Below are 13624 nucleotides of genomic sequence, written 5' to 3' on the forward strand. Positions count from 1 at the left end.
CATAAAAAGTTGCAGAAAGCCAACTCGTCAATGAAAATTCAGATGCCTGTTGCCACGTCATCATGTATCTATTCGCTCTCAAATCTAAATAGTATATGTATATAGAGAGTAAAAATAAACAAATGTATATATATCATACCTAGAGAGACGGACGCACAAGTGAGTGATCCCCCGGCTTCTAGTTTCAACAATGGCTGCTAGGAAGCGACCTTCAGCATCTGACGCCGCAAAATTTGAACCGGAAAAATCAAGACCCGAGATCCATCAAACGGATTCCCCAATTCGTCCCGCGAAATTCTTCACAATCTCTAAAATCTTCCTCATATTTGCCATCCCATACTTTTTCTTGATTTTCTCTTACTGTAAGATTGAATATGAGCTTAAAAAGCCGATCCTCATCAATTCGCTCGTCAGTTTTATCGGGTTTTTCGTTACCGTGAGCTTGATTCCTGTGGCGTCCAAGTATGTATCGCGAAGGAATTTATTTGGGTATGATATTAACAAGAAAGGCACTCCCGATGGATCCATCAAAGTGTGAGTTGAATTCTTCACCTCTCCCTCTCTCTCATTGCAGAATTGTCAATTACGAATTTCGTAATTATTGAGCTAATTACTTCTAATTGTTTTATGAATTCTTCTATCGCGTTTCTATTGCTTTCACTGCAACTGTTTGAAATATCTTATTTCCGAATTTATCCTTAATAATGTGGGATTCTTTCTTCCTGTTTTTCTATTTTGGCACATTTGATTAGATTATTGAATGATTGCATTTAATGTTGTGCAGGCCAGAATCACTGGGTATTGTAGTTGGGATTGTTTTTCTTGTCGTGGCAATCTTGTTTCAATATTTTAACTTCGCTGCAGATTCAAATGTAAGTAGCGTGTGCTGTTTTTCTTCATTTATACAACATCTTTCCCCACTCCACATTCATTTCAAAATGAATTGGATGCCATAGTTAAGAGTGCTTTTGTTTATTTCAGTGGTTGGTTGAATACAATGCTGCGTTAGCATCAATTTGCTTCATGATTCTCCTTGGGTTTGTTGATGATGTCCTTGATGTACCTTGGAGAGTGTGAGTATGCTTAGTGTCTCTCTTCATTACTCTCATAACCATCTCTCATCGCTGCTTATTTCTACGTGATTATGAAGACAGGAAGTTAGTGTTGCCATCTATTGCTGCGCTTCCCTTGTTAATGGCCTACGCAGGCCACACATCTATAATTATACCGAAGCCTCTTATTCCATATGTTGGGGTAGAGATTTTAGATTTAGGTAACCTATTCTGCTTATAACTTTCATTTGCGAGTTCTGATGTGATCCTTCCGTTTTTCTTGTAACATGACGTTTTGTGGACAGGGTGGATATATAAGCTATATATGGGGCTCTTAGCTGTCTTTTGCACCAATTCTATCAACATTCACGCTGGTATAAACGGGCTTGAAGTTGGACAGACAGTGGTTATTGCATGTGCTGTAAGCCACAGACTTTGTATGCGTGTATCATAATCAGACTTCACCGGCTGAATCTGACTGCATCATAATTGCAGATCTTGATACACAATGTCGTGCAAATCGGAGCATCTGCAGATCCTGAATACAAGCAAGCACATGCTTTCTCCATTTACCTTACACAGCCTTTGCTTGCCACTTCTCTAGCATTGCTTTCTTACAACTGGTAATGATGCCTGCAACTCTTTCGGGTATAGTAAGAAGTCCTCTGCTTGCTAACACCTGATATTTCCTTGCATCTTTATTACAGGTATCCCTCGTCAGTTTTTGTTGGCGACACCTACACTTACTTTGCCGGAATGACCATGGCAGTGGCTGGCATTTTAGGCCATTTCAGGTCCGTTTCTTCACTTTGCGAATGCTTATTGACTTCATAATCCTTAAAACAATGTTTTTTTAGTACATAATGGGTTTTACGGGATAAAATTATGAATACAAGACCAAACCGAGTGTTTGAGATCTGGTCGCTGGAAATGAGCTATTTTCTGCTTGTGGTTTCTTTGCGAGGTTATTAAATCATGATTTGAACCTTCAACTAATATATTAGTTGGAACAATTCTTTTCCAGCGAAACACTTCTGATTTTCTTTGCGCCTCAAGTTCTCAACTTCTTGCTATCACTCCCTCAGGTTATCTCTCTCTCTCTCTCTCTCTCACACACACACACACACACGGGCACACTCTGCTTTGCTCTCGCTTATGAAGCTGGATATAAGAACAATGTCAAACCATTTCTTTGTACAGCTGGCTGGTATTGTACCTTGTCCACGGCATCGACTGCCTAGGTACTCTGTCCACTGCTTTCCTGTTTTCTTATGTTGTAGGAATATTCTCCCTATATTGGTGCGTAACTCATTATTCGTGGTGCTCAGGTTTGACCCAAAGTCTGGCCTACTGACTGGAACGAATGATGGTACTCTGGTGAACTTTTTCTTAAGACAGTTCGGGAAGAAGACAGAGAAGTCTCTTTGTATTATGTTACTAGTTTTCCAGGTAACAACTTCCCTCTATTATGCCATGCTCAATCTGCAGATTCTTTCATCTTCTCAATCATCCATTTCACCCCACCCAACACACTTACCCTTTTTTTGTGAATGTTAAATCTGCAGATTCTGTCGCGGTTTATAGACATTATTTATTAGAATTTCTAGTGTTGGCTTCACTTTAATTTCTATCTTTGAAAATATGCATTGGTAAGAAGTAGTATTAAAACAGTAAGCATTGCTCGACTTATGTGCTGCAGGCCCTATGCTGTGGATTCTGTTTTTTGCTGCGGTGGTTCCTCACTGGCTGGTACAAATGAAGGACGGAATGAGAGAGAATCTTGCTGATTGTCATCATCAGTTGCTATTTCCATATATCGATCCAACAAATGATTCTGATGAAGTAAAATGTGTCGTTGAATCCAGTTTCGAGTAAAAGTAGAGTAAGCTTTTTGCTGATAGATTTTGCATTTTATCTTGAACATTGGCGAGAGATATTGTCAGAAACATGCGTAGTTATACAAGAATAGCTGATCTTTTTGGGTATTAAGGAGATTTTTGTAGCTCAATGTAAATGACTATATATAGGCAACCATTCAATTGCATGGTGATGTTGGAACCACAAACATCTCATTTAGTGACACCACTCTCTAATATATATATATATGATTCCCAGCCATTAAAAAGTAACTCAATTTTTTTGAGAAATTTCATTTCATTCTTTACCTAGTGATGATCATTCATCAGAAAGGAAGAATGAAAGACATTAGATATTCATCTAATGTGATGGCCAACAAAATGTCGATCCTTGTGTATGTTTGTTCAATTTTGTTTGCAAGCTGCGGCACAGAAGCATTCATCGGCATGACTTGGGGAAGGCAGAGCGCTCAGAGGCTGGTTCCCTCACAGGTGGTTGACTTGATGTTGCAGAACGGAATACGGAACACCAGAATCTATTCCTCGGAGAATGATATTCTGGAGGCATTTGTCGACAGCGGGATCGAGCTTACCATCTCCTTGCACAAAGGCGTCCCCTTGTTCCTTGATTTGGCCGGTGCCAGAATTTGGGTCCGGAATAAATCTAAATATCTGAAGAGTTGTAGTATAAGGTAGAGAGATGATTGTATTTGTATTTGTATTATTGGATTCTTTCTGGTGTTACATACATGTGACTAATGGGCAGGCAGGTGATCATCGGAAGCTACGTATTCACGAGCGGACTGAGGGACAAGGCCGCCATTGAAATGACGATGGTGGCGATGAGGAATTTGCAGGAGGCTCTGAGGGAGGTGGGATACGATGGGATTACGGTGAACCTCGTGCATATTCAAAACATGTTGAAACCCAACATCACGAGGCCATCCGCCGCCGACTTCTCCGACGAAATCAGGGGCGACATGATTAAGTTTGTCCGGCACCTGCAGGAACACAAGGCCCCCTTCCTACTGGATACCTTCCCGATCCTCGACGCCAGGCGCAACTACTTCAACTTCAGCTTCGCCTTCATGGACAACACCGGCATTGCCATCAAGGACATCAACGGGGCTGTGTACACCAACGTCTTCGAGTTCACGTACGACTCCATCGTGTGGGCGCTGACCAAGATCAACGCCTCGGACGTGAAGGTGGTGGTGACTCAGGTGGGGTGGCCGACGGACGGGCATGTGGGGGCCACGGCGGCCAATGCGGAGCGGTTCTACAGGCACCTGTTGCCGCGGGTGGCGGGCAACAAGGGCACCCCGATGCGGCCGGGGGCTCCCCTGGACATCTTCGTGCACTCCCTGGCGGACGAGACGAAGATGTATTATGCGGACCCGTTCACGCGGCACTGGGGGGTGTACCGATCGAACGGGCAGCCCAAGTACAGGATAGACCTGTCGGGGCGGGGGCGGAACGTGTACCCGGTGAGGATGGGGGGGATCATGCGGATGCCGGGGAGGTGGTGCATCTTCAACGGGAACAAGACGAATATATTTTACGTGAGGAGTCAGTTGGAGGCGGCGTGCCTCAAGGGGGACTGCAGCAGCACGACCATAGGAGGGTCGTGCAGCCAGCTGAGCTTCGAGCAGAATGTATCGTATGCGTTCAACATGGTATTCCAGTTCAAGTTTCAGGACGAGAGATCCTGCGATTTTGGGGGGCTTGCAAGGGTGTCCGTCAGGGATCCCTCGACGGGGGAATGCGTCTTCCCCGTCGAGGTCGTCGAAGGCCAGCAACTCAACTTTTACTTGCCCACTTAATTAATCACACTTTCAATTTTGTACTCTATTTTTCTCATCTTGTGGGGGAACTCATCACTGCCACTTTGCTTGCAACCAAATTTCTTGTAAATAAATACCCATAGAATCAATGTGATCGTCATTTTGCCAATTGCTGCTACTCTCTCATTTTCTAGCCGCAACTATTCATTCTCTTATTATCTTTTCTCCAACTCTGAAAACCAAAAACAAAAAAGACTAAGCTTGAGATATGATTCAATCACGATTTAACTAATTATTAAGCTTCGGTCCGCCAAAACAAAAGGTAAAGAGTTTTAAACGTTAAAAAATGAATTTATAATTTGGTCTCAGGACATAGTATATAATTGTGTAATGGTTATGTAATTTAATTAATAATGAAAAGGGACTCGGATGACACTGTAGAGACAAAATTAAGGTGATATTAATTACCCTGTTTTTAGCTAGAGTTAACAGACGATCCTATCACACAAACGACTGGTAGGGTGTTTTTGTTTTGAAATATAAGGAAGGGATAAACTCTATTTATTATTTTATATCTTGTTTAATTTGATGTAATAAAAAATAGGGTAAATTGCATAAATTTTCAGGCAACAAATGTATATTTTATACTTAAAATGGGTGGTATACATAAGGAATGGATAAATATATTATCATCCAAACTAAATAAGATATAAAAAAATGTGATCTCCATTTTAAATAATAAATTTATACCTCATTATATTATCTCTCTATTTATAGAGATAAAAAGCAAACACATTATAGTTGTATTCTAAAACTCCTGATTAAATAGACAAAATTTGCCTCTACTGCTCGTATTTAAAATTGATAATTTGTACTAGGGGTAAAATCTACAAATTTCTTGCATATGATATTAAGCAGGAAAGAAATAGTTAATGCTTAGATTTGTTTGATATTTACGAAGCGATAGTCATAAGCCACATATAAAATTGATTTGGCAAAGAAATCGAAGCTTGCAATGGTTAAGGATTTCAAATAAATATTCAAAACAAACAAATGAAAAAAGAAAATATCATAATCATGTTTATCATGCATGAAAATTGAGAATATTGCACTGACATGAAAAAGGTGAAAAAATAATAAAATTTTATTTGAATTCAAACTCAGGTGCTCTATTCATTCATCAAAAGTAATGCATACACCATAGATTTAATTTTATGATCAAATCAAAGGACTGTGAGTGATTCATCTTTCTTATTTTAGATGAAAATTATCATTTGAGCCTCTCTCTCTCTATATATATATAGAACTTTTTTTCTTTAAATCGTCAATAATAATTATTCATTTTCCGCTTTTAATGACTTGAACCTCGAGTTAATAATTAGAAGATAAGCGTCTAACTAATGACTTGTGCGCTTCATGTATGTTACTCATAATTTGTTTACAATCTACATATATATAATCATATACTCCCTCCGTCCCTGAAATAAGTTCCTCTTTTTCCATTTTGGGACGTCCCCCAAATAAGTTCCTCTTTCTTTCTTTCTATTTTTGGACAACTACCCCACCACTAATAATACTTTATTTATTCTTACTTTTCACTTTTTCACCACTCTCAATACTAATTATAACACTTTTTCACCTTTTCACCACTCCCAATACTAATTATAACATATTTTTCTTCATTATCAATACACTTTACCATTTTCCTTAAAACTCGTGCCGTCCCCAAAGAGGAACTTATTTTGGGGACGGAGGGAGTATACTATATGCATGTACCTAAATTATTTGAGCTGAATTTTGCGACTTTAAGACTCAACCTCTCATACAAAGTAAGCATGATTTATGTACCAATTTATTTAAGTACTTTTTAAAATGTTATAAAATGAAGTCGAAAAGTAGCTTATTTTGTGAGGTTCCCATTAAACTGTTGGACGTAGATGAATGCCTGTCTCTCATGAAATACCTCTCTCTCTCTCTCTCAGCCATTCCTCCATGATGGGGCGGCAGAGCAACAGGTAGCACGCATAAGGAAATTAGGCCAGAGAATCCAGATCTTGAATTGTAGGGTTAGAAAACCTAATTTGTTGGATGGGGCCCCCCATCCCGGTGGCCTTGGCGGTGGTGGCCCTGTTTGCAGGGTACTGCACAGAGGCGTACATTGGGATCAACTGGGGGAGACAGAGCGCGCAGCGGCTGGTGCCGTCGCAGGTGGTGGATCTGATACTGCAGAACGGCATCAGAAACGCCAGAATCTACAGCACTCAGGTGGACATCATGAACGCCTTCGAGAGCAGCGGAGTCAACCTCACCATCACCATCTACAACACCACCCTCCCTCACAACATCTCCCAGGCAAGATCTTGGGTCCAATGGAAATACGACAGCCTCAACGTCTCCCAAATTCCGTACGATATCATCCTATCAAATCTCTCCTATCATCAATCATATTAGTATATCTGATGAGGCTGCAGGTCGGTGATCATCGGAGGAGGCGTCTACCCCTTGGACTTGGGAGGCTCTGGCGTGCCGGACTACGACTTCTTGTGGAATGCGCTTAACTACGTCCAGGCGGCGCTCAACGAGTCCGGCCTGGGCGACCGGATGAAGACCAACTTCCTGCACTACGCCGGCCTACTCAACAGCAACATCACCAAGCCCTCCACGGCTGAGTTCCGCCCCGACATCAGGGACAGGATGCTGGAGTTCCTGCAGTTCCTGCGCCACAACGGCGCCCCCTTCATGGTGGAGTTCTTCCCCATCACCGATCTCGAGCGCTGCGGGCTGGACCCCAGCTTCGCCTTCGCGGATAACAGGTCCAAGCTGGTGATCCGCGACGTGGGCGGCGCCGTCTACACCAACGGCTTCGACTGGCAGTACGACTGCTTCGTGTGGGCGCTGGAGAAGCTCAACGCCTCCGACCTCAAGATCCTCGTCATGCAGGTCGGCTGGCCCACCGACGGCTACCCCGGCGCCAACGCCGCCAACGCGGAGCGCTATTACAAGTACCTGCTGCCCATGGTGGCCAGCAACAAGGGCACGCCCAAGCAGCCCGGGGCGCCCATCGATGTGTACGTCAACTCCTTGGCCGATGAGCCCAAGATCAGCGATCACAGGCCTCCCTTCATGCGCCACTGGGGGATCTACAGGTCCAACGGGGAGCCCAAGTTCAAGATCGACCTGTCGGGGCGGGGCCGGGATGTTTACCCCACCAAGGTCAAGGGGATCATGCGCATGCCCCAACGCTGGTGCGTCTTCAACGGGGACATGAGTGATATGTGGAAGGTGCGGCAACAGGTGCAACTTGCCTGCGCCAAAGGCGACTGCACCACCCTAGCTCCGGCGGCGTCCTGCAGCAGGCTCGACATCGACAAGAATGTGTCTTACGCCTTCAACGTTTTCTTCCAGACTCACTTCCAAGATGAGCAAGCCTGTGATTTCCACGGCCTGGGCTGCATCACCGACCAAGATCCGTCCACGGACGAATGCGTCTTCCCCGTCGAGGTGGTCAGAGGCATGCAGGTCATCGATTTTGGGGCGGCCGCCGCTCACCGGAGGCCCACAAATGGTGTCGTCTTCCTGTTCGTGTTGTACATCATGGGGGGATTCATGTAGATCTAGTTTAATTCATTTATCTCTATATTCCGTTTCGTGCTCACGAAATGATGAATTAATTACAGGATTTAACAGTGTATACCTACAAAAACAAAATAAAATAAAAACAGTGTATACCTGTTATGCAAGAATGAAGGGCCGGGAAACTAGACTCAAAATGTCCCATATATCCACTTATATAATTGAAATTGGAGAAAATAAATAAAATAAAAAATGAGACACAATGTGGGACATTACATGTGATATATTAAATCTCAATCCTGATTGGACTCGTAACATTCTAAATTGGTGTAATTTAATTTCTGTAGGAAGATTGAGACTTACGTTGAGAGAGGTACAGCACAGCTAGCTAAAACACGAATTTTTGTTTACTTTAACCAAAATTTTGGAAACATAATTAGGCAATATACTTGCGCATTTTTTCCAAATCCAAATCCGATCCTTGTAAATTTGACAAAATAAATATGTGCATTGTTGTATAAATTAAGAAGTTTGAACTAAATTCGAGTGAGTCGGACCGTAGCTTGCGAGCTATTCAGGATCAATATACGAAAACTCAAATAATGTTTCAATTCAATTCAAAAGTAATAAAGTCGATCTCCAGCTTGTGTCTCAAGTAGCTTTTTCCCTTCTACAAGTACTAATTTTTCCCTTCCTTGTAAACGAAAGGATTTTTTCTGATATCTCTTGCGAGTAAAATATAGTATAATTTGAGCTTTCTCTCTCTCGTTTTGAGTACTCTTTTATTTTCCATCTTTTACTCGCTCGATCATCGACTTTTCACTCTCCCAAAGCATTTTCCCGCAAAATATTCTACTCCTTCCATTTCGACATTCTACTCATCCTCTTTCAGATTGGTTGTTTATTTCTCCACGGTTATATTTTGCTACAACAATTACGAAATCTTTGTTTATGCGCCATTTATCTTATTTAATCACAAAATATTAATTAGCATGGCACTGAAAATAAAATTTCTTCATGCTTTTTTTAATATAAATTTTGCTAAGCAATGGATTCTCTAGCCCAACTGGAATCCCAAACTACCAACCCCCCTTTTTTCTATTTATTCCTAATTTTATTAAAGATACTTTAAAATACAATAATAAAAAATCATATATACATAATTTAGAGGGAATCTAATATTCCTTCCGTCCCATAACAAGTGTCCTAATTTGTTTTGGCACGGAAATTTAGCTAGGTGGATATGGTTAAAGAGTAAAAAAATAAAAAATTGTGGAACTCGCTCTTATTTTGTGAAAGAAATAGAATTAAAGTAGAGATGATTAAAAGGTAAAAAAGTGACGGAGACACTTATTGTGGGACAACTTAAAAAGAAAAATAGGATACTTGTTATGGGAGGGGATGGAGGAGTATTATTTTTAACAAACACCAGCAATGACAAATATACTATCGTACGGAAACTTAGATCCGAGTATGGATACCAACGGTCTAAACTATGTGAAAAATATAAGTTGTAGGATTTTATTTCTTTTGCCTACTTTAATTAGGCAATATTCTTTGGGGTCTAAAATGGGATGTACGGCTCTCTCTGTCTCTGTCTCTCTCACATCAAAACTCATAATGGAGAAAAACCATTACCAACATGATCCATGGAAATTATCCCCTGGGGCTGGAAGATTGATCGAGAAATCATCTCATCAAATCCCCGGGAAAAAAACCTAGCTAGTTTCCATGGCCTCGACGATGACGATTGTGTGTGCATTGATGGTGGTGGGGCAGCTTGCAGGGTACGGCGCAGGAGCTTTCATCGGTATGACCTGGGGCAGGCAGAGCGCGCAGCGGCTGCTCCCCTCCCAGGTGGTGGATCTGCTGCTGCAGAACGGCGTCACGCACCTACGAATCTTCTCCACTCAAGAAGACATCTTGCGAGCATTCGCCGGAAGCAACATCGACCTCACCATCACCATCTTCGACCCCCTCCTCCCCGATTTCAACGATGCCAGATCATGGTTCCAACTAAAAGCCCATTTCATCGTGCCCGCCAACGTAAGGTACCTTGTAAATTATTTGTTTGTTAATCGATCGGTCAAAAAGTTTTACTTGTTTGTTGCGGCAGCACCGTCATAGTCGGAGGCGACTACGTGTTCGACAAGCCGCTATGGTTTATTGATCGCGCCATGAAAACCCTGCGCGACGCGCAGGCCGCCTTCAACGAATTCGGATACGGAGCTAGAATGAAGGCCAATTTCATACATAATTCCGGGGAGCTGACCAACAGGACTCGGCCGTCGGATGTGGAATTCCGGCCGTGCATCGTGGAGAGAATGATCCAACACCTGCAGTTTCTGCGGGAGAACGACGCCCCCTTCATGCTGGACTTGTTCCCAATCGACGACGCCCGCCGCTGCGGCCTGGACCTCAGCTTCGGCTTCGCGGACAACGCCTCCAACGTGATCGTGAGGGACAGAAACGGCGCCGTGTACAAGAACGTGGTGGAGTGGGAGTACGACTGCTTCGTGTGGGCTCTGAGGAAGCTCAACTTCTCGGACATCAGGATCCTCATCAGCCAGGTGGGGTGGCCCACCGACGGGTGCGTGGGCGCCACCGCGCACAACGCGGAACGGTTCTACAGGTACCTGCTGCCGCTGGTGGCGAGCAACAGGGGAACCCCGATGCGGCCCGGGGTGGCCATCAGTGTGTACGTGCACGCCCTCACCGACGAGCCTAAAATGTCGTACAACAACCCCTGGATGCGCCACTGGGGCATTTACACGTCCAACGGGCAGCCCAAATACAAGATCGACCTGTCCGGTAAAGGGCGGGATATATATCCGTCGACGGTGAGGGGGATCATGCGCATGCCGGACCGTTGGTGCGTCTTCAGCGGAGACAAGTCGGACATGGGCAAGGTGGAGAAGCAGGTTAAAAAGGCTTGCACCATAGGCGACTGCACCACATTGTCTCCGGGAGCATCCTGTAGCCACCTCACCGTTGACAACAACATCTCCTATGCCTTCAACGTTTTCTTCCAGTCTCACTTCCAAGATGAGAGAAGCTGTGATTTCGAGGGGCTCGGATACGTCTCCGACGATGATCCCTCCACCGACCACTGCGTCTTTCCGGTCGAGGTCGTCAAAGGCCAGCAGCTCATCAATTTTATCTAGCCCTAATTTCAATCAATTAATCCATATCTTCTTGTATGCTAGATTACTACCAACATTGTCAATTGTAACATATCAATCCACAGGCCGCCCGGCCGGTTTAATTTTTGCAAAATATTTTAAAACAATTAATGTTTCCCTCTCCCAAATCAATACTTATAAATTCATCAAAATCATCCCAATTCGCCAATTTCTTTTGTTAAATAGGGGTGGGATTTATCACATGGGATCCTCTATCCCAGGATATAGTATGTACCACTCTTATTATGTTATAATTTTAAATTATTTTTTGTTCAATTTTAATTTATTATGCATTAAAATAATATAAAAATAATTAACAAGGGTTCATTAATTCAAAGTTAGGGTATAAATTTTTTTAATTTTCAATTTTTTAATGATAAATATTTATTAGAATTCATAATATAATAATAATTTTTATTTTTATATAAAATAATATAAAATAAAGAAATTAAGAGTGGTAAACGATGGTACACACTATATTTTGGGACAGAGGATCTCATCTGGGGATTTATCCCTTCATATCATGGTATATAGGTCCAAATTTAAACTACACATTTTATTTAGTGTTAATACTTAAAAATAACTACTTTAGTTAATAAAAGGTTAATTTTAACTAGAGCTGGCAAAACGGGCGGGCCGGGCCAACCTGGCCCGGCCCAGCGGGCTTTTGAGATTGACCGAGTCGGGCCGGCCTGGTCCGAATTCGACCGGGCTGCCAACTTTCAAGCCCAGCCCAGCCTCGATCGGGCTATCGGGCGGTCGGGCCAAACCCGCCCAATGATTTTTTTTTCACTAAATTCTATTTTTATTATTACATAAAATTAAATAAACTAAGATAAATCTAAATAATAATTATAAATAATACAGAAATATAAAATCATATTATTCTAATACAATCAACAACTCATATCACATTAATTACAACATTTCTTTTGTATAACTAGAAATTATTCCCAACAATTTGCATTATTTTACTATTTTCATTTTATGTTTCCTAACAATTGGTCCCAACAATTCTAACATATACATATATATTTCTGCATACATATATTTTAAGTTTTTGTTTTTCTTTTCTATAGAATGGTACAACTACTCTAAACATTAATTAAAATAAGAGATATTGAAAAGAGAAGATAATTTTTAACCATAGAAATTAAAAAATATATATTAAATCTAATAAATTTTTGAGTAAATAGACTACTCTATCCTTAATGAAATTATAATAAAAATAAATGAAATTTAATTAAAAAATATAATTGAAATTTAACAAAAAAAAACCGTACCTCCCCAATCCCCCTCCCCTCCCCAAAACCCTTTCTCTACCCACAATTTTCTTCTTCTCCCATTTCCCAATTATCCACTCCACAATCCCTCCTTCTCTCATTCCCCAATTTCAGTGATTGATGTAAAAATTAATGGTGGAAATGATTGGTGACGATAATGATGCATGTGAATATCAGAGGTGGCGATAAAGCGGCGGCGGCACAAGGTCTGCGCATGCGTAGTCGAAGGAGGCCAAGAAGGCGGGGGAGAGGCGACGGGAAATCTGGGGGGTTGGGGTGGGTGGTAGTTTTTTTTTCTTAACCTTTTAATTTGATTTTCTTTTCTGATTTCAAGTTAATAATAATTAACTGAAAATTTTAAGATTTTTAAAATATTGATAAAAATAAAATAAATTTAAGGGTATTTTGGTAAGAGTGTTTATAAACATTATTAATTTTATAGATACAATTAACCTTTGCTTAAATAAAATGGTTACTTTAATATTTGCATCTTTTATTTATGTGGTGCATTAAGCACGTGACACGTGGCAGATGTTTTCCAAAGCAAAATACATGTAGGAATAAAATAAAAATAAAATTTTTAGAAATTAATTACATATTCCCTTCATCTCAACGAAAGCGATGCGCATCTTTTCGACACGGAATTTAAGGAGAATAAAATTGTAGTGTAAAAGTGTATGGGGCCACATTGTTTGTAGTGTAGAATTATTACTAAAAAAGAAAATGCACAACTTTCGTTGGGACGATTCGAAAAGAAATACGCACCACTTTCGTTGGGCGAAGGGAATATATTTTTTAATTTTTAACTTTTTTTTGTCTGATTTTTTTTTTTTTGCACCGCTGCCTTAATTAAACAAATAATTGAACGTAAATATGTATATAGATTTCCTATTA

General features: G+C 41.3%; 5 protein-coding genes across 8 annotated transcripts in view; 4 read left to right on the forward strand and 1 right to left on the reverse strand.

Annotated features, from left to right (window-relative positions):
* The window catches only part of LOC131001622 (H/ACA ribonucleoprotein complex subunit 4), an 806367-nt gene that overhangs the window by 637854 nt on the left and 154889 nt on the right, over positions 1–13624 (reverse strand). The gene's annotated exons all lie outside the window — the stretch shown is intronic.
* On the forward strand, positions 13–3177 carry LOC131001944 (uncharacterized). Of its 2 annotated transcripts, XM_057928602.1 has the most exons (11): positions 13–534; positions 785–872; positions 982–1073; positions 1155–1273; positions 1358–1473; positions 1548–1675; positions 1760–1846; positions 2077–2137; positions 2253–2293; positions 2381–2501; positions 2752–3177. In XM_057928602.1, the coding sequence occupies exons 1-11, from the start codon at positions 191–193 to the stop codon at positions 2809–2811; spliced, it is 1257 nt and encodes a 418-aa protein (XP_057784585.1). In that variant the 5' UTR covers positions 13–190; the 3' UTR covers positions 2812–3177. The 2 variants fall into 2 exon arrangements, with proteins under 2 accessions (XP_057784585.1, XP_057784580.1); XM_057928597.1 differs by having other exon boundaries at positions 128–534; positions 2381–3177.
* On the forward strand, positions 3176–4873 carry LOC131001808 (glucan endo-1,3-beta-glucosidase 8-like). Of its 2 annotated transcripts, none has more exons than XM_057928402.1 (2): positions 3176–3600; positions 3675–4873. In XM_057928402.1, the coding sequence occupies exons 1-2, from the start codon at positions 3224–3226 to the stop codon at positions 4729–4731; spliced, it is 1434 nt and encodes a 477-aa protein (XP_057784385.1). In that variant the 5' UTR covers positions 3176–3223; the 3' UTR covers positions 4732–4873. The 2 variants fall into 2 exon arrangements, with proteins under 2 accessions (XP_057784385.1, XP_057784393.1); XM_057928410.1 differs by having other exon boundaries at positions 3194–3545; positions 3679–4873.
* Positions 6603–8435, forward strand: LOC131001789 (glucan endo-1,3-beta-glucosidase 8-like). The gene is made up of 2 exons (XM_057928386.1): positions 6603–7097; positions 7164–8435. Exons 1-2 carry the CDS (start codon positions 6781–6783, stop codon positions 8302–8304), a joined length of 1458 nt encoding a protein of 485 aa, XP_057784369.1. The 5' UTR covers positions 6603–6780; the 3' UTR covers positions 8305–8435.
* Positions 9840–11554, forward strand: LOC131001912 (glucan endo-1,3-beta-glucosidase 8-like). Its single transcript, XM_057928558.1, has 2 exons — positions 9840–10316; positions 10382–11554. Exons 1-2 carry the CDS (start codon positions 9997–9999, stop codon positions 11427–11429), a joined length of 1368 nt encoding a protein of 455 aa, XP_057784541.1. The 5' UTR covers positions 9840–9996; the 3' UTR covers positions 11430–11554.

This window comes from Salvia miltiorrhiza, chromosome 1 (assembly GCF_028751815.1).
Source record: "Salvia miltiorrhiza cultivar Shanhuang (shh) chromosome 1, IMPLAD_Smil_shh, whole genome shotgun sequence".
NCBI classification, from domain to species: Eukaryota; Viridiplantae; Streptophyta; class Magnoliopsida; order Lamiales; family Lamiaceae; genus Salvia; species Salvia miltiorrhiza.

What these genes read in the sequence shown, in the direction of transcription:
- LOC131001944 (XM_057928597.1), top strand. Translation starts at nt 191, where the DNA reads ATGGCTGCTAGGAAGCGACCTTCAGCATCTGACGCCGCAAAATTTGAA. An exon ending in ACTTCGCTGCAGATTCAAAT is followed by an intron (nt 873 to 981) that starts GTAAGTAGCGTG and finishes TGTTTATTTCAG; the next exon opens with TGGTTGGTTGAATACAATGC. An exon ending in GCATTGCTTTCTTACAACTG is followed by an intron (nt 1,676 to 1,759) that starts GTAATGATGCCT and finishes TCTTTATTACAG; the next exon opens with GTATCCCTCGTCAGTTTTTG.
- LOC131001912 (XM_057928558.1), top strand. Translation starts at nt 9,997, where the DNA reads ATGGCCTCGACGATGACGATTGTGTGTGCATTGATGGTGGTGGGGCAG. An exon ending in ATCGTGCCCGCCAACGTAAG is followed by an intron (nt 10,317 to 10,381) that starts GTACCTTGTAAA and finishes TTGTTGCGGCAG; the next exon opens with CACCGTCATAGTCGGAGGCG.
- LOC131001808 (XM_057928402.1), top strand. Translation starts at nt 3,224, where the DNA reads ATGATCATTCATCAGAAAGGAAGAATGAAAGACATTAGATATTCATCT. An exon ending in CTGAAGAGTTGTAGTATAAG is followed by an intron (nt 3,601 to 3,674) that starts GTAGAGAGATGA and finishes ACTAATGGGCAG; the next exon opens with GCAGGTGATCATCGGAAGCT.
- LOC131001789 (XM_057928386.1), top strand. Translation starts at nt 6,781, where the DNA reads ATGGGGCCCCCCATCCCGGTGGCCTTGGCGGTGGTGGCCCTGTTTGCA. An exon ending in CTCAACGTCTCCCAAATTCC is followed by an intron (nt 7,098 to 7,163) that starts GTACGATATCAT and finishes ATGAGGCTGCAG; the next exon opens with GTCGGTGATCATCGGAGGAG.